General features: G+C 47.2%; 1 protein-coding gene across 1 annotated transcript in view; it reads left to right on the top strand.

Moving 5' to 3' along the window:
• LOC144772811 (uncharacterized) overlaps positions 1 to 24286 on the top strand; it is a 118507-nt gene that overhangs the window by 41309 nt on the left and 52912 nt on the right. Inside the window, exon 2 of the mRNA XM_078657390.1 lies at positions 5110 to 5172. Coding sequence (XP_078513516.1) covers positions 5152 to 5172 — 21 coding nt within the window. The 5' untranslated portion in view covers positions 5110 to 5151. The remainder of the gene's footprint in view (positions 1 to 5109; positions 5173 to 24286) is intronic.

Raw genomic sequence — 24286 nt, 5'->3', positions numbered from 1 at the left:
GAAACCGTGGCCCTCATCCTCCTGGACTTGTCAGCCGCCTTCGACACAGTCTGCCACCGCACACTAAAAGCACGCCTCCACGATGCCGGAATCCAAGAGTAGGCCCTGGACTGGACCACCTCCTTCCTCTCTGGGAGAACCCAGAGCGTCCGCCTCCCCCTTCTGCTCCAAAGCCACGGAGATCATCTGCGGCGTACTCCAAGGATCATCCCTCAGCCCAACGTTGTTCAATGTATACATGGCACCATTCGCCCACGTCGCCCGACGGCACAACCTAAGCATTATCTCCTACGCTGACGACACCCAGCTGATCCTCTCACTCACCAAGGACCCCCACACCACCAAAACCAACCTCCATGAAGGAATGAAGGCTGTCGCCGACTGGATGAGGAACAGCAGATTGAAGCTGAGCTCGAACAATTCGGAGTTCCTTATCCTCGGTTCCACCCCCTCAGCCTGGGACGACTCCTGGTGGCCGACGACACTAGGAGCACCCCCTACACCCACCGACCACGCACGAAACCTGGGGGTCATCCTCGACTCCACACTCTCCATGACGAAGCAGGTCAATGCCGTCTACTCCTGCTTCAACAGCCTCCGCATGCTTCGCAGTATCTTCAAGTGGATTCCCACCACAACTAGAAGGAGGGTCACCCAGGCCCTCGTCAGCAATAGACTGGACTATGGCAACACACTCTATGCAGGAGCCCCGGCCAAACTCCTGAAACGGCTCCAAGGCATCCAGAACGCCTCTGCACTCCTGATCCTCAACATCCCATGCCGCTGCCACATCACACCGCACCTGAGAGACCTGCACTGGCTCCCCATCAAGAAGAGGATAACATTCAAGCTCCTCACACACGCACACAAGGCACGCCACGACACCGGACCAGCGTACCCCAACAGCCGACTCAGCCTGTACACCCCGTCCCGCCAGCTCCGCTCTGCAGACCACGCCCTCGCCACTGTCCCCCGCATCCGAAGAGTGACAGCCGGTGGCAGATCATTCTCCCACCTCGCCGCCAAGACGTGGAACACCTCCCCCATCCGCCTACGGCAGACTGAACCTCCTAACCTTCAGGAGACTCCTCAAGACCTGGCTCTTCGAACAGTAGCAGCGCTCCCCCCCTAGTGCCTTGAGACCCTCACAGGTATGTAGCGCACTTTACAAATGCTATGATTGATTGATTGACATTACACTCATCATATAATATGATAGATGCATTCCATGAAAATTCAGGGTGTTTACCCTGACCCCTTCAGTTCCTTTTAATTAGGGCATGCAGACCGAATTCCAATGTCCTCTAATGTTGCCTGCAGCATTTTTCCTGATGTTGTGGCCAGCCAACAAGAGTGCTTCCACTCACCCGAGTTTGGGTTTGCGGAACCAAAACATTTGACTGGGGAGAAAGCTCTTGTCCAATCAGATTGTTTTCTTTTTTTAATTTTAGATCTGTGAAACTAGATATTTGGGACTCCATGAATTATTCCTTAATTTTGGCTGTGCACAAGCATATCAAATTGTAATTGTTTGTACATTTGTTGTGTGCTTCGGAGGTATCACTCTCTGACTTCTGGAGTGTTAATCATTTGAGTTATGAAAGCGGTCTCTAAATATAGAGGTCAGCCCTCTGAGCACAACAGAAGAAATCGCTATGAGAGATATATTAAATTTAATTAATTTTGTTACAAATATTGCACCATGCAGTTTGTCTTTAAATTATGTTTTTATTTAGTTCATCCATTTATTAACTTGTTCAAATTGCAATATTCTTGTATCCATTCTTTTAGATCAACATATTACAGGCTCATTCAAAGACAAACTGCATGGTGCAATATTTGAAACAAAATTAATTAAATTGAATATATCGCTCATAGCGATTTCTTCTGTTGTGCTCAGAAGGCCGACCTCTATGTTTAGAGACAGCTTTCATGACTCCATGAATTAACCATACAGGTACCTCTAAATTTTAACATTTTCATACCCAGCTTTGAACACTTTTTAAATGCTGATTCCTCAAACACTATGGATTGGATTTACACTAAATTAGGGCAAAGCGCTTCGTTGGGTAAAGTTCTAATTTCATGGCAAGATTGATGTAATTTTTTTCAGCTGTTTTTTATGTATCAAACAGCAAAGAAGCCTTTGGGTAGTAAATAGGAAATGTCCCTTTTGATACCCCACTTTTTAGGTCGATCCTTAGCGCAGCACGCATGCGCATCTCTAAGGATACAGCCTCTTGGAGCTGACCAGCACTTCATGCATGAGATAGCAAGCTCATGCTCGAAGTCCTGACATTCCATTGGCCTTTGCGTGCGTTTTTGTTAAAAGACAGCACGCAATTGGCCAAAGGCGTCCTTTTGTCCCACCTTTTTCTCCCAATGTTGACGCCCACAACCTAATGCTTGCGGTTACCCGCACGGGCGGCATTTGTTTTGAATTATTGTGCCCAGACGCGGGCGCGATAATTGAAAACAGATGGGCTGCTCGCTCGCGCGCGCGCCCTCTTTTGTTTGCATCTTGTGCACGCACACCACTCGCTGGCTTGTTTTTTTATTTGATAGAGGCCACGGCATGCAGCACTCCCTCCCCTCTCCTTCCTCTCCGCTTTCAAAAAAACACTGGTGCCCGTTAAACAACACGGGCGCCCGTATAAACAACACTGGTGCCCGCTTTCATAAACAATACGAAGCGCAATAGTGCATTTTTTTTGCTGCCGGCGTGCAAGTTCCTCCTCATATTTCCCCGCTGCTTGACTTTTTTGGCGCTCACAGTCACAGGATCTCGGCTTCCATACTTCCCCGCTCTCCGCATGCCGCCATACCCCAAGCGCCCTCGGCAGGACAACGGTAAAACGCCCATCATTTGTATGTGTGTCTCTATGCAGTGCCTGTTTGCGGTGTGTGTGAGGTGCCTATCTGCAGTGTCTGTGTATGCACTGCCTGTCTGTGGTGTGTTTGTGTGTGCACGCATGGTGTGTCTTCTGTGTGTGAGCAGTCACAGAATCTCTGCTTCCATACTTCCCCGCTCTCTGCATGCCGTCATACCCCAACCGCCCTCGGCAGGACGACGGTAAAACACCCATCATTTGTATGTGTGTGTGCGGTGTCTGTCTGCGGTGTGTGTGTGTCTCTATGCGGTGCCTGTTTGCGGTGCCTATCTGCTGTGTCTGTGTGTGCGGTGCCTGGCTCCGGTGTGTGTCTGACTGCAGTGACTGTCTGCAGTGTGTTTGTGTGCACACGTGGTGTGTCTTCTGTGTGTCAGCTGTGTATGTGTATGTGTACATGCTCAAATTTGCACTGTCAAAGTACTTTAAGTAATGCCTGGTTTTTTTCTGCAACCAAACACACGCTCCCCACAAGCACCTGTTTAGGCTGGTGTTTGCACATTGGAAAATAAGGGTGCCATAATCCAGCATAGTGCAAAGATAATGCAACTCGAGGTGCCCTGTGATTCATTGAGACGGCTGCAGCCCCAGATGGTGCGTACTTCGCATAGTATTTTATCAATGAACCCCATTTTTACTAAAATTGAACTCAGGGGTAGAGATGCACAACAACAGATACTGATTACAGTTCAGGCATTTGAGGGCAGAGCGTTGTGGTCGATCAGAGACACTACACTGTAGTAGGAGTCAAACTGACTAGTCTCTTAGTAATGTAAGATTATTTTTATAAAACTCTTAAGTCCACAATTTACACTGTGTCTCATCGCTGAAAAATGTCCAACTTTAAGAGAACTTCATTATTTATCGACCCATGAAGGTTGAAGGCTTTGTAACTCTTCCAGAATTCAAGCTGTAGTCTATAAAAGTGGCTCATAAATATAATAATGTCAACAGTTCGCACAATACAGACGAGCATTTCATTAGACCCCTGAGGTGTCTGTCACGAGCGCCAACCCCAGTAAAGTTCCAACTGTTTTGCATGCAGACACATATTATTTTTATAGACTCGGCTTGTTTTTGGGCCCTTAGAGCCAAGCCAGCACCCTGGCTCAGATCGTCACGTGAATTCTTGGCCTCCCCACCTCTGTTAAATGCCCATTGTGGTTGGTGCCGGCAATGTCATGTCTTTGGCCAGAGGCGCAACTAGAGACAAATTTCGGGGGGGTGGGGGGGGGGGTAATTCTTTCAGCAATAGGCACAGTGGAGATGCAGGGGCTCTAAGAAGGGGTAACAAGCATTGGCATAGCCAATAGGTCTCGTCTTTGGGACCAAGGATACTGTGCTGCATAAACTAAATACTTATAAGGTCACAAAGGTGAGACCTATTGGCTATGCCAAATCTTGTTTCGCTTATGCTTGACAAATCTGCACGAAACTTGCCATGAAGAACCCAAAGTGAATGTACTTTTTTTCAATTTCGTCAAGATGTGTTCGAAAAGATGTCTCGAGGCTAGACCTTAAAAATGGAGATCTGGAAAAGGCATGTACTTATTTTTAGTTGACCAAATAGAACAAGGTGGAAAAATAATGAAACCAATATTGAGAGCTTATCTCCCTCTTGAAGTTCAGTGGGCCCAGAGAAGTATTTAATTGGTTAGGTCGTATAAGTTGGAAAATCAAAATTAGTTTTATGATAAATGACTTACCATTGCTGGCAAGGTGAGAAGACTGGAGGAGCTTCCTGTGATCAAGCTGTGTGTCTGTTCATACTGTACAGTTTCTTGGGGAAAAAACATGTTGCTTTTTGTACATATTACTCAAACAAGTATATGATTTTGGTCTTTAGACAGAGTCGCCTTCCATATGCCCTTTGTGTTTTTTACTGTAAGAGCTACTCAGATCTGCCTGGCTCTTGAAAAATCCTTTTGCCTCCTTGCAATTCACTGGATTTATGTGTAAGGTTGCGTATAACTGCCTGGATCCATTTGCTGATGCATTTAAACTGTATCATACATTTTATTATGTTCCTTCTTCCTGATTCATATTGTGTGGAATCTTTATGGCGGTAAATCTGATTTTATGCACTTTTTCCATTTTTTTCAAAATAAATCTGAATTAAATTGAATTTAATTTAAAGGCTAAGTAAGCCCCACCTGTTACTTTTTCATTTTGTATGTTATTAACGTACCCTGTTTTTCATGATTATTATTATCTTTTTTAGACAAAGAAAATTCACGGATGTAAAAGTGAAATTCTAAGTACAATGCCGAACAAAGCACAAGAGGTATGAAACCTGGTATATGCGATTCACGTCTGTTAAAGTACAAGGGGATATCATTCTGTCTTTGCTCATATGTAGGACTGGGAAAACGTTAGAAGACCGGTGCTCTTGTCCCTTAGATAATATGCTATACGCACCCTGTGTGAGATTGGGCACACCAATAATTTATCTAAGGTTTCCTTTTTATTTGTTCAGATAGTTTTTATTAAGTCTACAAAAATAACCAAGAAACGGAGCACATAAAGAAGCCATACACTCCAGATGTCCTAAGTTATGAACGATAAGACATCAATCTGCATATGACAATATTGAAAACGGTATGTACGAAAACATGTACGGATGGAAGAAAACATGAAGATGACGATGTCATTCCAAAGTAGGTGTGGAAGAAGTTACATATGGCATTGATGGATCGAATCAGTCACAATAGAGGAATACAGATTGGGGTGTACCTTTTTTTTTTAAGCTTTATTCGACAGCATGTCATAAAAGCAAAACATACATCCCATCACAAACATTATAAATACTACATACCAAATACAATGTTTAAAAAGTTATTAAATATAGATTGCTGTCGTTTACAGAATAAAAAATGTAAGAAAGTATTTTAAATCCACTACGATAATACATACAATGAAGACCATTCTTACGTTTTTAGATGTCTTTGAATTCTTTAGCTAGCTTCTAGAGACTGTAAAGTGCGAGTGCGTATGATCCAAGCCCACCTTAAAAATTTAGCAACAACAATCGCTATACAGGGTGAACAGTCTGACTCCAGTATCCTTATGGCCTCAATGTACCTCCGGGTGCCCAAGTTAGTGCAGGTTGGTGTTAGCCACTTACGACAAGGGCTTATGTAAAGGGGACAAACAAACAAGATATGAGCTATGTTCTCAGTCAAATCTTTACCGTTGTGACACTTATCATCCCGGGTTACTGACCATTTATAGGTGAAAGCTTTTACAGGGAGAGTCCCAATCCTAAACTGGAAATATAATTTACGGTCAAACGGACCCTCTATGATATCCCAATAAGCCTCACAAAGTGGGCGAGGTTTAAATTCAAGGAATCAATCAATCAATCAATACATTTATAGAGCGCACTACTCACCCGTAGGGTCTCAAGGCGCTAGGAGGGGGGGGGGGTGCCTTTACTGCTCGAACAGCCAGGTCTTAAGCTTCTTCCTGAAGGAGAGGTGGTCTTGGGTCAGGCGCAGGTCGGTCGGGAGGGAGTTCCAGGTCTTGGCGGCCAGGTAGGAGAAGGACCTTCCTCCTGTTGTCGCTCTTCGGATGCGGGGGACGGCGGCGAGGGCGTGGTTGGTTGATCTGAGGTGGCGCTTGGGAGCGTAGAAGTTGATTCGGTTGTTGAGGTAGCTCGGGCCTTGGTCGTGTAGGGCTTTGTGTGCGTGGGTGAGGAGGCGGAAGGTGATTCTTTTGTTGACGGGGAGCCAGTGCAGGTCTCTCAGGTGTCCGGAGATGTGGCTGTTACGTGGGATGTCGAGGATGAGTCTGGCTGCGGCGTTCTGGATCCGCTGGAGTCTCTTCTGGAGCTTGGCAGTGGTTCCGGCGTAGAGGGCGTTGCCGTAGTCCAGACGGCTGGTGATGAGGGCCTGGGTGACAGTCTTCCTGGTCTCGGTGGGGATCCACCAGAAGATCTTCCGTAGCATGCGCAGGATGTTGAAGCATGACGAGGAGACGGCGTTGACTTGTCTGGTCATGGAGCGGGAGGAGTCCAGGATGAAGCCCAAGTTGCGTGCGTGGTCCGTCGGTTTGGGTGCGGTGCCCAGGGCGGGGGGCCACCAGGAGTCGTCCCAGGCGGAGGGCGAGGAGCCCAGGATGAGGACCTCCGTCTTGTCTGAGTTCAGTTTCAGGCGGCTGGTCGTCATCCACTCGGCTACATCTCTCATCCCTTCGTGCAGGTTGGCTCTGGCGGCGGCGGGGTCGTTGGTCAGGGAGAGAATCAGTTGGGTGTCGTCGGCGTAGGAGATTATGTTGAGGTTGTGTTGGCGTGCGATGGCCGCGAGGGGGCTCATGTAGACGTTGAAGAGGGTGGGACTCAACGAGGATCCTTGCGGGACGCCGCAGATGACTTCGGTGGCCTCTGACTTGTACGGTGGTAGGCGGACTCTCTGTGTTCTTCCGACGAGGAAGGAGGTGATCCATTCCAGTGCTTTCTCCTGGATTCCGATGTTGCCAAGACGCTGCACTAGGGTGCGGTGGCAGACAGTGTCGAATGCCGCGGAGAGGTCCAGGAGGATGAGGGCCGCTGTTTCTCCGTTGTCCATCAGGGTTCGGATGTCATCGGTGGCCGCGATGAGGGCGGTCTCGGTGCTGTGGTTGGCTCGGAAGCCAGACTGTGAGGGGTCGAGGGATCCATTCGTCTCGAGGAAGGCGGCCAGCTGTTTGTTGACGGTCTTTTCGATGACTTTGGCCGGGAACGGGAGGAGCGAGATGGGACGGTAGTTCTTGAGTTCGGTGGGGTCCGCTGTCGGTTTCTTGAGTAGAGCGCTGAGTTCGGCGTGTTTCCAGCTCTCAGGGAAAGTGGCGGTGTCGAAGGAGGTGTTGATAATGTCCCGCAGGTGGGGTGCGATGACAACGTCGGCCTTGTTGAAGACGTGGTGAGGGCAGGGGTCGGTCGGAGATCCGGAGTGGATGGAGTTCATCGTTCGGATGGTGTCTTCGGTGCTGATCGGGGTCCAGGCGCGGAGGGTGGTGGTGGGTGGCGTCGCTGCGGATGTGGCGTGCGTTGGTTGGATGCTGAAGCTGTTGTGTATGTCCGCGATCTTGTTGTGGAAGTAGGAGGCGAGGGAGTTGCAGAGGTCTTGCGATGGGGTGATGTCGTTGTTTCCGGCGTTGGTGTTGGAGAGCTCTTTCACGATGTTGAAGAGTTCCTTGCTGTTGTGTGCGTTGTTGTCCAGACGGTCCTTGTATGCAGTTTTCTTGGTGGCGCGGATCAGTTGGTGGTGTTTCCGGGTGGCGAGCTTGAGGGTGGACATGTTGTTCAGTGTCGGTTCCCTTCTCCATACTTTCTCGAGGGCTCGGCAGTTCTTCTTGGAGCTCTTGAGTTCGTCGGTGAACCATGGGGTTTTTCTGCTGCCGGGTCTGCTGGGCGGGGTCCTCAGAGGGGCGAGTTCGTCCGCGCAGTTGCTGATCCACTTCGTGAGGTTGTCGGCGGCCTGGCTGGGGTTCGTTGAGCCGGCAGGAGGGTGCTGGCTCAGGGAGGCGGTGAGCTGGTCGGCTGTGATCTTGTTCCAGCTTCTTCGGGCAACCTGTTGCTGGTGGTGGTGGGTCGTCGTTCTTTTGAAGGTGAAGTGGACACAGCTGTGGTCCGTCCAGTGGAGTCCTGTTGCGTGGCTGAAGGCGATGTCTTTGCTGGATGAGAAGACGGCGTCGAGTGTGTGTCCGGCGAGGTGGGTGGGGGTGGACACCAGCTGTTTGAGTCCGAGGTTGGCGAGGTTGTCGAGCAGGGTGATGGTGTTACGGTCGCTGTTGTTCTCCAGGTGGAAGTTGAGGTCCCCCAGTAGGATGTAGTCGGCGGAGGGGAGGGCATGCGGGCTGATGAAGTCGGCGATGTCCTCGCTGAATCGTGTGCGTGGTCCCGGGGGTCGGTAGATCAGGGTGCCTCTGAGGGTGGTGTTCGGGTCGGTGTGGATCTGGAAGTGCAGGTGTTCGGCGGTGGTTAGGGTGTCGTCGGTGTTGGTCGTGATGCGGACGGTGTCCCTGTGGATGATGGCTATGCCTCCTACCGTCTGGTTGGCGGTGCGGTCCCTCCGGGTGATCTTGTAGCCCTCTGGGACGGCGATGGCGATGTCAGGTGCTGAGGAGGCGTTCATCCAGGTCTCCGTGAGGAAGGCAACGTCAGGGGCTGTGGTGTCGAGGAGGTTCCAGAGTTCGATGGCGTGTCTGTGGACGGAGCGGGTGTTGAGCAGGATGCACTTGAGGTGGTTGCTGCTGGTGTTCGGCTTGGTGGGTGCTGGTGCGGGGTAGGTCCGGACGCAGGAGAACTTGCAGGCGTGGCAGCTGAAGGGACCGTGGGTGTGCCTCGGGGTGGCTCGGTGGCATCCCGGGATGCCGCCGGTGTTGAGTGCGAAGAGTTCGGCGGCGTTGTAGGTTCGTCGGCTCGGCTTCCGTCGGTGGGGGCCAGGGGTCCTGGCACTTGGCGCGGTCCAGGCGCGGACGGGCGCAGACGGGCTTACCTTTGGCGCGCCTTCGGCGCACAATCGGGGCGCCCGCTGCGCGTCAACGCTGCGCGTTCGCACGGTCGCCATATATGGCGAAGTGCGCGGGTGGGCGGAGCAGCTGGGAGGCGGGAGCGGGGAGGGAACAGAAGGAAAAAGGGGCGGGGTCAACGGTGGTGGCGGGAAGCGGGGAGCGGGGAGGGCGGCAACAGGCGGGAAAATACAATCACTACGGCGGCAAATAACACTAATGAGCACAAATACAGTTAAACAGGCAATACGGCGGAAATACAAATAACAGGCACAAGTAAGCACAAATGCAGGACTACACAGTGAACCAGGGGCACAGGGAGAGGAGCGCTGAACACGGACCACGCCACTCGAGGGAGGGGGCGTGGTCACGAGCCGGCAGTCGGGCAGCGAGGCACAAGGGAGGGAGAGCACTCGCAGCAGCTGGTGGCCGTGCGGCGCGGGGGTGTCCTAAAACTAGGTCACACTCACCTGCGTCGCACGGTCGCCATATATGGCCAAGTGCGCGGGTGGGCGGAGCAGCTGGGAGGCGGGAGCGGGGAGGGAACAGAAGGAAAAAGGGGCGGGGTCAACGGTGGTGGCGGGAAGCGGGGAGCGGGGAGGGCGGCAACAGGCGGGAAAATACAATCACTACGGCGGCAAATAACACTAATGAGCACAAATACAGTTAAACAGGCAATACGGCGGAAATACAAATAACAGGCACAAGTAAGCACAAATGCAGGACTACACAGTGAACCAGGGGCACAGGGAGAGGAGCGCTGAACACGGACCACGCCACTCGAGGGAGGGGGCGTGGTCACGAGCCGGCAGTCGGGCAGCGAGGCACAAGGGAGGGAGAGCACTCGCAGCAGCTGGTGGCCGTGCGGCGCGGGGGTGTCCTAAAACTAGGTCACCTGTTAGATTGGTATTTACACAAGTACTATGAGCAGACATCCAGATCATTTCCCAATACTTTTTTTTCAGATTTGTTTTTGAAGGAAGCCTTGAAAAGTCTGAGTCTTCCCATAGGTGGCCAAGTTCCAATTTTGTTAATAAACCCCTTATCTCTATAAGCCATGGGATAGAATGAAAACGATCTGCCCTAATAATATCTTTTAATGCAAGGGCATAGTGGGCTAATTCTGGGGTTGCCCAGATTCGTCTCCAATATAATAGAGGCCGTAACCGTGCTATATCCTCGATATTTTTCCTGCCAAGATCATATAAGAGCGGAACAGTGGGAGTGCTTTGGGGGACCCCAGCTAAACAGCGTAGAAATGTATTCTCCGCCTTTTTTAGTTGGTTCAAACAATTAAATCCCCAAAGTTCTGAGCCATACAAAGTGGCACTTATAACCTTCATGTTGTAGATCTCTAGGGCAGGTGTGATTGGCTTGGTGAAAGAAGCGTTATACCTGGTGGATAAGACACCCGCAAGCTGATGAAATTTAAAACAGCCATGTCAATGTGACTTTCCCAGCCCATATTACTCTGGAGTGATATTCCTAAATACGTAAATGCCTCTAACTACTCTAATGGAGTTCCATTTAGATACATTTTACCTTTGAAGGTTTTCCGCTGGTTCAGGGACATGAACTTGGTTTTTGAGGTGTTTATCTCAAGTCCGCGCAGTTGACAAAACTCTCCAAAAGAATTCACAGCCTTCTGGAGCCCACTTGGGGTCCGGGAAACAATCAACGTATCGTCCACGAACATGAGGACAGGTACGCGGGCCCCAGCTAAAACGGGAGCATCAGTGGGGGAACGGCTAAGATGATCCACTATGCCGTTGATGTATAATGAAAACAGTGTGGGGGCCAGAACACACCCCTGCCGAACACCACGCTCAACAGGGAATGAGTCGGTCACCTCACCCTGTGCCCCCCATCTGATTCTGGCGTAGTTGTTCTCATGCAGGCGGACGAGAAGAGTCAATAGTTCCGGAGACATCCCTGCTTCAGCGAGAACCCTCCAAAGTTTGGAGCGGGGGACTAAATCGAAAGCCGATTTCAGGTCTACAAAGACCGCATAGAGTGTCCCATTGGTTAAGGCCACGTTCCTCCAATAGAGTGCTATAAAGTAAAAGACCTGGTCAATTGAACTAGTGCATGGACAAAAGCCAGCTTGATATGGGGACAAGATATTGTGTTCTTCTATCCATGTTTGCAATTTATTTTGCACTAAACAACCTATAAGTTTTTGGGCTGAGTCTATAAGACTGATAGGTCTATAATTACTGGTTAGAGATTTGTGACCTTTTTTAAAAAACAGAATTATTTCAGCGCCTTTCCATTAAGATGGAATTGACGCACCCCTAGCCACAGAGTTAGCTAAAAACTCAAAGTACTGGCACCAAGACGGTCTATCACTTAAAAACACGTCAGCTGGGATGCCGTCCATGCCTGGAGCTCTTCCCCCAGTCACGCAGTCTAACACTATGCTGACATCTTTAATTGTAAAAAGCTGACTTTGATAAAAAATTGTTGGGGGTAGCGGGCACTCTTCTTCAACTGGGTTACGAGCATATTGTGGTCTAAAAAAGTCTACCCATTGTTGTTTGGCAACATTGTTTTGGGGGGTTCAGCTACACCTCCTCTATCCCACTTAATAATGGCGCAACATTGTTTTGAGTCCTTTGCTTCACAGGCTGATTTCAGATCACGCCACTGATCCTCGTCCCACTGTTTTTTTGCTGTTTTCTGAACTTGCCTATATGTCTTCCTTGTCTCTCTCACTCCTGAAGGATTCCTAGATCTTATTTCTGTGCTCAGGTTTTGACGGGCTAATTTACAAGCATTATTATAACACCCCACCTTGGGTTGTTTTTTGTTTCCCTTGTCCGGTTTTATAGTTTTCCTAAAGATCAATTGAAGTTTTGTAAAAAAGTGGATATGTGCCTCAAGCATTATTTGGGGAAAATCATGCTTACTAATGTGAGTGTTTAGATTAGCCACTTCTTCAACTACCATATTTTTAAGGATCTCCAATTTCTCAGGGTTCTCAATGAATCTGCCCCATTTAATGTGGTGCATATTATTAGAGGCAACAATATCTAAAGTAACTTTCTCTCACCTCGGTGTCAGTTCTCTAGTCCCCTTATGAGCCTGAAATACCATACAAAGTGGATTGTGATCACTTTCCATCCTAGATTTAACAATCATGTCTATCAAACAGTGCCATCCTCTTATATCCACTGGAAAGTAATCTATACGACTGGAATACCTACCATTATCAAAGGTATTTTCTCCCTGGCGGTCAGACGAGGTACGCCCATTTGCTGCTCTAAGCCCTCTTGCTAAGCATAAGGCCTTAAGCTGTATGGCTACGGCTGACCATCTTCTTATGGCAGGTATTTCAAGCTGAGGGACGCCCCATTTACTGTCCTCATCAGCAGCAAGAAACTGATCCTCTTGTCCAAGGGGTTCAAAGGTTGTATTAAAATCTCCACCTACAATAATAGACAGCTGTATTGGGAGGGCCTCAAGCTGGTGATTAAGAGCAGAGATTACCTCGGATGTTTGTCCCCCTACCGTCCCCCTTGCATAGATGTTGTAAATAGCCACCCCTTGACCATTTGCCCATATAATTTTGACTGACAAGATGTCATTCGATGGGGAACTAATTTGTTGCGCCTTACAACATAAGGATTGGCGGACCCAAATTATCAAACCCCCTGTTGGTCGACCTTTAAATTTCTTGGTAGCAGGAGCTTGAAAATTAAGGAACCCCAGGCAAAAAACTGAAATCATCAACCAGGATTCGTGAAAAAGGATAATGTCATACTGGTCAATGAACCTGCACCATTCTGGGGATGTTATTTTGTTGCCAATTCCAGCGAGGTTCCATGAAAGAAAAGCCAGCCCTGCCTCACCTTGTGAGATGCAGGATAAGTCCTGCGGGATTTTAGCTCCTAAGGTCACGCCCTTAATCACTGGTTGATGTTCTATACTAGTGATCATGTGGCAGTGCATCTCTAGAGAGAACCCATCCATTCCAGGGTAATCACGTTCCCCGGTTGGGTTTAAGCAGGTTGATTGTCCAAGATCCCTGGACTCTGACGGCAGCCCTATAAGGTGGGAACTTTCCAATGAATTTATTTGAGGTGTAGGGGTCTTGTTGGTTTGTGCCTTACCCTGATCCTTAGGACCGTACATTCTACCAAACTCTACTACTTTCATAGCCACAAATCTTTCTGCACTCTGGAGTCCATCACATTCGTTCAAGTCAGTCAAAACCCCAAACCGATTTTTCAAGCTAATACCTCCGTCCCTAGTTTGAACACCCCTCCCCAATGTACTTAACACAGGAAACCGTTTTGGCCATGATCTGCTGAGGCTCGCTACACTCCATCTCCTATTGTAAATAAATTCGAGCTTTAGTGGGATCATGGCAGAGTCCCTTTGTTGTGGGGAAATATATTTGCCAATACGTTAGGCAATACCTCAGGACTTGAAAAGTTCAAGGCTATGCAGTCTCCCTTAGTTTTTTCGGGTGGTCCCCAAGCCAGGATACCCTTCTAGCCATAATAATTTCCCCTGCTAGCTGCTGTTTGCCCCAGGGAGATATCCTCATATTTTTCGTCAGCCAATGCAGCGCTTTGTCAATCAAAGAGGTTGTTGTTTCTACCTGTCCAGGGGCCAAGGGGGGGCGTTTTCCAGGACTAAAACTAAAGGAGAAGCTTCCACAACAAATTGAAATGAGTCGCGCTCTTGGCGTGGTTCTGTGCATGTTGTTGGAGGATCATCTGTTATTACAGCCTGGCTATCGTTACCTGCTAGGGGCTGGGTGGGGGGAGGGTTCTGTACAACATTCTCACTGCCACCTACCCCTCTCCCAGGGGGAACCTCCTGGGTATCACAGTTACTTAATACTAGGGCTGATAGGCTGCCCACTTCCTCCACTGACTTATTAAGGAGTCCTCCTAATCTGTTAACCTCTGCAGTAAGCTGATCAATTTTAGCCACAAGGGGTTTTATAATACCCTTGATCTTCAAATCAATCATACTTACTAATTTTTTAATTTGTTCGTCCTCCAATTTAACAGTATCACCTTTCCCCGTGACATCATCATCCTTATCTGGGTTTTTGGGTGGAGAAACTACTCTTTTTCTAACAGAACGTGACCACCCACGTTTGGTCTGAGCTTTCCTACACGCTCTGACCACTCTAGGCACAGGTGTCAGTGGGTGCTGAACCGTAGTATCTAAGGAAACTTCTAGGTCAACTGTGTGGGGAATGTTTTGCTCAGGCATATCACTGACAGAGATATCAGAATTATTGATATCACTGCTATCATCCAGCGCCAGTAGTACTAGTGAAGGTTGCGCAGTGGGTGGTGTGGAGGAACAACTTATCCCTAGTGACTGCCGCCTCTCACTGTTAATTTTACTCACAACCTTCACTAGATAGTTATCCAAGGCGTTAGGCACCAAGGGAGCCTTTTGTTTAGACATACTCAACAATAATAATTAAAAGAACTAAACTAAGGCCTTTCAAAGTTGGACAGGATAAAACAAACCGCCTGTAATAGGCTCTAAGTTTTTAAGATAACCACAGTATCCAAATTTAAATAATTTATGGTCTCACTGTATAAGGGTCACAGAAGTCCAACAGCATATATGAATCAGGGTTCCTTGCCCAGCCCAGTCACGACCAGTCCCGGACTGTCACAGACTGTCCTCCCTTCGTCCGGGCTTTGTCCGGCGCCCGCCCGCGCGCGTCCCGCGTTGGGGGAATTGATAAGAATATAAGGACCTCCCAGGAGGAGGCGTGTCCAATGATGGAAGAGGCAGCAGGTGTGTGGCGCTATGCCTGCTGGGCCTCGCAGTCCCTCAGTGTCAGGATACTCTGCCCCACAGTTCCGTGAACGGCTCCCGCAGAGCGGGGGCCGTGAAAGGTAACAGCAGATGCCCTTAAAATCCTCGTGGTCAGGAGCATGGTTGAAGCGGCAAGATAACAGTCAGTTGCGGCACCCGTGAAGCGGAGGCCGTGCTGCGATGATATAGAGCCAGGGGGGGGGCGTGTCTAATGATGGAAGAGGCAGCAGGTGTGTGGCACTATGCCTGCTGGGCCTCGCAGTCCCTCAGTGTCAGGATACTCTGCTCCACAGTTCCGTGAACGGCACCCGCGGAGCGGGGGCCGTGAAAGGTAACAGCGGATGCCCTTAAAATCCTCGTGGTCAGGAGCAGGGTTGAAGCGGCAAGATAACAGTCAGTTGCGGCACCCGTGAAGCGAAGGCCATGCTGCGATATAGAGCCGGGGGGCGTGTCCAATGATGGAAGAGGCAGCAGGTGTGTAGCGCTATGCCTGCTGGGCCTCGCAGTCCCTCAGTGTCAGGATACTCTGCCCCACAGTTCCGTGAACGGCACCCGCGGAGCGGGCCGTGAAAGGTAACAGCAGATGCCCTTAAAATCCTCGTGGTCAGGAGCAGGGTTAAAGCGGCAAGATAACAGTCAGTTGCGGCACAAAGAAAATTCACGGATGTAAAAGTGAAATTCTAAGTAAAATGCCGAACAAAGCACAAGAGGTATGAAACCTGATATATGCGATTCACGTCTGTTAAAGAACATGGGGATATCATTCTGTCTTTCCTCATATGTAGGACTGGGAAAATGTTAGAAGACCGGTGCTCTTGTCCCTTAGATAATATGCTACACACACACTGTGTGAGATTGGGCACACCAATAATTTATCTAAGGTTTCCTTTTTATTTGTTCAGATAGTTTTTATTAAGTCTACAAAAATAACCAAGAAACGGAGCACATAAAGAAGCCGTACACTCTAGATGTCCTAAGTTATGAACGATAAGACATCAATCTGCATATGACAATATTGAAAACGGTATGTTCGAAAACATGTACGGATGGAAGAAAACATGAAGATGACGATGTCATTCCAAAGTAGGTGTGGAAGAAGTTACATATGGCATTGATGGATCGAATCAGCCACAATGGAGGAATACAGATTGGGGTGTACCATAAACCAAGTCCTCTGGCTCATGAAGGAAAAGAATGAGAGAAAGAGAGAAAAGATGGGGGAGAGTGAAGGAGGGAAGATGGAAGGGTACGGCTACACTGAGCACTGTAGGGATAAGTCTAAGAAAAAAATCCAATACAGAGAAAGTCCAGAGTGAATGCTACCACACAGGTGGGAGAATGCGGGAACATTAGGGGATTTATGGTGGTTTGTTCTTCTGTTGGTACTCGTCAAAAGCATCCCATAGTCGTCTAGGGCTCGAATGAAATGGAAATGAAATGAAAAAGGTACTTATAAAGCGCATTGTTTCCCATAAGGTCTCCCAGCGCTAAGAACCTAGCCTGCGAGTGCGCCCCTTAGCTGGATGGAAATAAGAACGTCGTCAAATGCCTTTGAAAAACCAGATGGTCTTCTTCCAACCGAATATGGTCAGGAAGGGTGTTCCACCTTCTGGAGGCAACATAAGAGAATTGTTGGCCTCCACTTCTGGTCTTGTGAATTCTCAGGACAGTAGCCAAGCATTTGTTTCCAGAGCGCAGAGCTCTATTGGGATGATATGGGACAATGATTGACTGTAAAATTGTCGGGCTTTCGGCAGCCATAATCTTGTGGGTGACACAGAGGGCTTTAAACTGAATCCTCTGAATGGCCATGGAATCTGGCTTGTAGGATGTCATCAGCTCCCCGATTGAACAAAGTAGGTTCCAGCATTTATCAAAGGTGTTGGAGATGGTGGATTTCTAGTCTGAGAGAACAGTTTTTGGTGCCTAGGAAGAGCAGAAGTTCTACAAGTAAAGAGATTTGGGGGTCAAGATCTCCTGCATGGGGGTTGGCATATAGATCTAAGGCTGGTGTTAGGAAATCGATTTCTATTGGTGTTTTGGTAATTTCGCGCAGCAGGTCTTGAATGTTCCTCCATAATGGAAGGGTTCTTACAGTGGTAGAGCTTGTGGTGTAGGTCCCCGCGTCCTTCCTCACAACATCAGCATAAGGCGGAGCCCCTCAACCCTAATTTGTGTAGTCTGGAAGGGGTTCAGTAAGTTTTGTGGATGGACCAGATTCTGGACTGTGCCAGGGCAGGGGTGATTTTACGTTCAAAGGGGGAGTTGCACATTTTTTGCAGGTCTTTTTGTCAATATGGGGATAGCCTGTTGATTGGGAGCGTGGTTCCCATTTCCTGTTAAATAATCTCTAATCAGGGAATCTTGCAATGTATCAAATTCACACGTGTTAGCCAGGCCTTTAAGGGCTGCAATGTACGTTTTAACCTTCTTATTCTTACCCTGTACCCTTGAAAAGAACTTATGTCTTTCCAATACCACGTTAATCATTTTACCAAAATGTTTTTCAAGTCTGTTGACTGCCGCTAGGTAGACATTCTCATTGCCATCACTATCTTCATCTTCTTCTGCCGAGATATTGTCATATGTTTTCCGCCCTTCAATCCCTAGGTTGTGGAGCAGGGTATGTCATTTTCTGAGTGCGGAGAATTTTTCCCTCCCAATTGCTGTAAGGTAGGACTCCAGTAGTCCGAACCATTGCTTCCATGGTAGCTGTGGCTCTCCAACTTAATTGAGGAATGGGGTGGTTGTGACATATTTGCACTGGCCATTACAACAGTGTGGGCTTACAAAGAGCACGGCTTGAAAGGGAACAGCTGTGAGTGGGTTTAAACAGAATATCTAAGTCATAAGCTTTAATGTCCTGCAGTGACAGTTTTAATATGGGAGCAGGCCAGCAAAAGTGATGCCAGATAAGAGGAAGCGAGGAAGGAATAAGGCAGGGATGGATTGCGTGTCACTTGTGGAGACAAAGTAGGATAAACAATCTGACATACAATCAATGAATGTGTGTGTGTCACAGTTGTAGCCTGATGCACATATTATACAATATGACACACAATGAATTAATGTGTGTGTGTCACAGTTGAAGCAACTATGCACACCCTTACATGGAAATGTGTGTTCTTCACATTTAATATCAGTGTTCCACAGTAAATTGGAGATTAGCGCTTGAATAGACTGGCGGCAGGCTATTCTTAAGGAAAGATTGCAGGCTCACTTAAGGTGCACAGCAGGATGTATTTACTCTTAAAAATGAGAGCTCTCACAATATTTCATAGCTTCGCTCTTGATTGTACGCATGTTCACATGAGGTATCAATAGGAAATGTTCTAAAAGTCAATTACAGCATGACGTAAGGTTTATGGTTGAACTCCTGCCTCGCGGTAAATTGATTCCACACACAAGGAGCATGTTAATTAGAGTTTATCGCTGGGAGTAACAAAAGCTGTGCCTGTCAGCGCAAGAATTGGGACAGGCTTGGGCACTTGGCGGTGAGGAAAGGGTTAATCAGCTTGATATCCTCACTGAAGACTGCCCCCTCATCGTGTCTCACCGCCGTCGATGCCCTGAGGCGGAAGGCTGCTAGACCAGAGGAACCTTCTCGTTAGGGGAGGAAACCCCGCTACACCGGCAGAACTTGCTCCGATTCTGCCTCAAGGCTCGCTCTGACTGCAGCGACAACGCTGCAACGCTGCTTACCGCCCTTCCCGGCCTTTCCAAGGGGGAAGGGCGAGAACAGGCCTCCGGCGTCAGCAGCGCCTCCTCAACACAAACTCCCTTGATCAGGTCGGCAGGGAAAGTTCACCGGCTTCCAGTCAGGCGGTGTGCCACCACGCCAAGCGCCACCCCTGCTACAGCCGTAACACGGTGAACCCTAGAAAAGTTCCAGACCGTCTTCAAAACTCTCACCTCAACAGCTTGTCAATGTCCTCTCAGCAAAGGCGCAGCAGAGAAGAACAGGAACATACACATCTACGTTGTCAGGTAGGATGACTTACTGCTTCACTTTGTAGATTTAATGTAGTAGAGGCTGTAACTGGAGTACTTGTTGGGGGTGATGGTGTAACATCCCCACACGGTTTTGCGTCGCCAGTGTTGCAAAGACGAAGCGTACAGGTAAGTTAACAGGAGTCTTCTTTATTCAATCTTAACACCATCAAAGATTCCAGTCAGCTGGAGTCAGCTGTGGAATGTTTGTGCATTCCTGCCTGGCTCGTACCAAGGGTAGGGAAGAAGGGGGGTGTGGAGCGTACCAAGTGGATTACAACAGTCTCTTCCACTGTAGATTTTATGCCACTGGCTCTGCATGTAATGCGTACCTTCCTCACTGTTAGGTGGCAATAAAAACACGACCGCATGAAAACACGTTACCACATCTAAAGGATGGCAATGCCTAGAAAAGTAATCATTCACCAGAACACCAGATTTGGATAATTTTGTCCTTCCTCGCTCACTTGTTCCCTCATTTATATCCCTCCTGAATCATGTTCCTTCCTTCAACACCTGCCGCCTCTCGGTGCTTCGAAGTGTCATTTTGTCGGTATAAGCACTATTCCTACCATGAGGCGAGAGGATGTGGCGTAAAAGCCAGAGCTGCTGACTTTTTAGCTGGAGAAGCAGGTTCGAGTCTCGGCGCCCGCTCAACACACTGTGATTCTGGGCAAATCACTTCATGTCCCCGCGCCTACCAACAATGAATATGCCCTTGTGTAATATAATTGGTGCTAATGTAAAGCGCTTCAATACATACATAAAACAAGCAATGGCATAACCAATAGGTCTCGTAGGACCGTGTAAGTGTTTAGCCATGCAACAGTTAATGTTGTTGCACCACGGATATTGTGCTGCATAACTAAATACTTATAAGGTCCCAAAGGCGAGACCTATTGGCTATGGCAATGCTTGTTCTATGTATGGCTTATCCATTTTCTGTCACAGAATCTCATTGTCACTAGAGGAAAAATGTCACAATATTTGATATTTACATTGACGTCACACTCGTGATCATTAATCTAGTCATACAGGGAGTTTTCTTCACAAATACCAGAGTATATCTAAAAGGTTATTTGATTCAACTCAACATTTCAGTATCAATTATTGTCTGGCACGCTCATGTTTTTTTCTATTAGATCCAATGGATAAACAATAATTAGAGAAAAAGTCTCCCTTGTGACTCCCTTTGGAAGTAATTTGAGAAGTGAGTGTGTCTTGCACCCTCTGTTTTATAGTTTAGTGTTGGTATTTTGGTTTAAGTGTCACATAGACGTTGGACATATGTGTGTGGTGGCATGTTTTTAGTTATATAGGGCCAGATGTAGAAGCCCAAATACCGGTCGGTAACGGCCGAATTCGGCCGTTACCGACCGGTATTTGGTGATTGAGATGTAGGGGCATCATTTTACAGATTCGGTAAATTTGCCGAATCGGTAAATTTACCGAATCTGTATTTTGCCACCCAATCCAATTGGGTGGTAAAATACCGAATCCAGGTGTGCATGCACATGTGTGCATGCACACCTATGCCATGTGACAGACAGACATGCCCTTAGGGAATGTCTGTGTGCCACATGGCACACATGCCTGTATTTGGGGTGCTAGAGGGTGTCAAAGTGACACCCCCTGCACCCTTGCTGAAATCGGTATTTACAGATTCTGTAAATACCAATTCGGTAATGCCCATTGATTCCTATGGGCTTCAATGCCCATAGGAATCAATGGGCATTACCGATTCGGTATTTACAGAATCGGTAAATACCGAATCTTAACGATTAGGTACTTACCGAGTCTGTATTACCTACATCCCCCCCCTCTATTTTATCACTTCTTAAATACCGAATCGGTATGATTCGGTATTTAAGAAGTGGTAAAATAGAATTACCTACATCTGGCCCATAGTGTTTGGGCTAACACCATGGGTGTGCATCACTTTTGTTGTTGTCTTTATGTGTTGAGCAGACGATACCTCTTGTATATACAGGGATGATAAGTACATATTCTTTATTATATTAGATTGAGATGCGCAACAATACCGTCCGGATGATGGTCCCAAGGATCTTTTAGACCAACCAACAGGGGACCGAAACGTCAACGCTTAACACCGTTTTGCTTATATGTTGATTGTACAGAACTTAAACTTGATGAAGTGTTTTGTTTAATTTCCACTAATATGGTGTTTTGATTTTCCATATTCTGAGCAAAAGGTGTTTTGTATACTACGGATAACCAACAAAAGAACTCCAGTAGTATGTCCATTGCCAGACAATAATTGATACTGAAAAGCGGAGTTGAATAAAATAACCTTTTAGATATACTCTGGTATTTGTGAAGAAAACTCCCTGTATGACTAGATTAATGATCACGAGTGTGACATCAATGTAAATATCAAATATTGTGAAATGTTTCCTCTAGGGACAATGAGATTCTGTGATTGATTATACCCAGTCCCAAGGGGATTATTGGGTGGCTCTATTGTATTTAGGATTATCTATTTTCTGTTCATGGCCACGGTGCTGGAATTTCCACCAGTTACAAACGTGCGATTAACAAAGGGGTATACTAACAGCCTAACATTTCATTTAAAATGGCACATTCTTAATACAAAGTGTTCATGGTATTTAATTTATGTATCCTCCTTATTTCTCCTTATTTAATTTTTGTTTATTTATGCATGTTTATTTATATTTTTTGTGTGATGTGAAATAAATGCTGCAGCAGGGATATTTCTGCATTTACTGAACAATTATGTAATAAATGATACTTCAATACACTAACATGAAAACATTAGCATTGTAGTACAATCACATGTACTTCTGCAGTTGTGTAAGCCTCAATGGGAAACCCTGTCTCTTTTTTACAAATTGTCTTTATTATTTTTTTTTTACATAGGGCACTTGTATTTTAGCTTTAAAATTTAAATCAATCATCCATAGTCCTTAGTCATACAATAACTTTAAAAGAAGGACACATTTTCCCCCAAACAACAGGTACAATTTGGTGCATAGAAAAGAGAACGGAATTAAACAGTGATATAGCCAATTATTGCACCACTTCCCCAGACATTTTATTGACTACTTTGCATGGAGAGAGACATAGATGTTCTTGCTTAGTCAAATACTTTCAATGGAGTCTATTGTGTGGTACATGTGTGTTATAGTACATGTTAGTTGCTCCATAGCCAATACATACCCCAGTCTAATAAACCAGAGGATGACGGGTGGGCCTCTCTTCTTCCAAAATAGGGCAACAGGTTGCCTTGCTGCTCCCATCATGTGGGAGATTAAGACCTAGATATGTGAGTTAACCCCCTCATGAACCACTGAGTGCAGAGCCAGGAAGACAGTCATCGGATCTGTCAAAATTGGGAATCCTACCATCTCTTTGATGTGGCTTAGGATTTCCTTCTAGAATATCTGGTACCCGTGCGGGACCATCAAACATGGGTAAAGATTCCACTGTTGTCTCTGCACTACCAAAAAAGTTCTTATGCAGTCAGTTGAGAAGATGCAATGTAAGCACACTGGTGTCATGTACCATTGGTACATTTAATCGTATGTTGAGTCCAAGTGAGAGATGTAGCTATATGACTTAGAAGTGTCTGACCAGAGGGACTCCCATACTTTGTAAGAGATTTCATTCTTCAAGTTACTTTTCCTCCTATGCCTATGGAACCATGTCTGCCTTTAATCATAGATGTAATGCTCAAATGGGTTGGCGGTGAGGCCTCTGGTTCCCAAGTAGAACTCATTAGCTTCTTAAAATTGGTACACTCTCACAGTTGCTGTTACTCTGGTATGATGGGGAGCCTAGTGCTTAACTTGGCAATATTGGAGTCTGTTGGGTTCCTGGTTGGCTTACACTGCTTTACATTGTATAAATGTATTTCTTTTCCCTCAGTAAAAGATGTCTGCATTCCCCCTTTTCCTTCTGTGAATGCCAGTGTAGAATCTGGTTTGTAATGGATCTGAGTGTGTAGGGATGTGAAGGACCTGAGGCCCCTTTCTCAGCTACTTGGTACCAAACCTCAAACACAGTTTTAACTGGAGTTGCCGGGTATGTGTTTAGGGTGTGCTGCACCCTCCCCAACCAAGGGAGATCCCAAGGGAGCGTCCTACTGTCACCCAGTCCATAAAGATCCCTTTTTCTCATTTACACTAACTGTCCTCCCTAAGATCATGCTCCTCCTCCCAACTTGCTCTTTACATCTGCAACAAGATAAGCACAGTCTGCGGCAACTTTTCACTCCAACTGGACCTTTCCACCCTGGCAGCCCTCCAACACAATGAGGAAAACACACCAGAAACAGTCCTGATCTTTCTGACCACCATCCCCTCTATGAAACCGCCACCACCATGTGCACAATCCACCCAGGAGCCCTAACAAATCCCTTTCCACATGTCACTTTCTCCAAAGGGCTCACGCCAATCTGCACTGCCTCACCCCATTCCTTAATGACTCCCTCACCACGGCTACCTTCCCAGACACCTGGAAGCACACCACCATCCTTCTGCTACTGAAAAAATCCTACAGAAGAACTGGCCACACCAATAAACTACAGACTCATCTTCCTGCTACTCTACGCAGCAAAAGTCTTGGAGAAACTTGGCAACAAAAGACCAGCAGAACACTTAAACAACAACAACCTCCTAAACACTTCTCACTCAAGATTCAAATCTAACGCACCAACGCTGTCTTCATTGCTGCTACTGACGAAATCTGCCTCTTCATGGACCACGGCCTGGCTCTCATCCTCCTCGACTTCTTCACTGTGTTTGACACAGGATCCTCTTCCGAAGCCTCCAAGAGTCAGAAACTCACAAAACAGCTCTTAATGGAGCAGGTCTTTCTTCACAGGAAGCATGAAGGTGGTCAGCCTATCTGCCTACACCTCCGAATCTTCCAACCTGATATGCAGCATCCCCCACGGATCTTCTGTCAGCATAGAACTCTTCAACAACATGACCCCGCTTGTGAAAAAGGTCAGAGCACATGATTTCAAAATCATCTCTTATGCCGATGGAAAACAGCTCATCCTCTCCTTTTCCAAGAAAACCTCCGAGATCCAAGAAAAGTTAATTGACTGTATATCACACATTACCATCTGGATGAAAGCA

Source organism: Lissotriton helveticus, chromosome 8 (genome assembly GCF_964261635.1).
Source record: "Lissotriton helveticus chromosome 8, aLisHel1.1, whole genome shotgun sequence".
Taxonomy (NCBI): Eukaryota; Metazoa; Chordata; class Amphibia; order Caudata; family Salamandridae; genus Lissotriton; species Lissotriton helveticus.
Note: the sequence above shows the minus strand (reverse complement) of the source record. Positions and strands in the feature narration are given on the sequence as shown.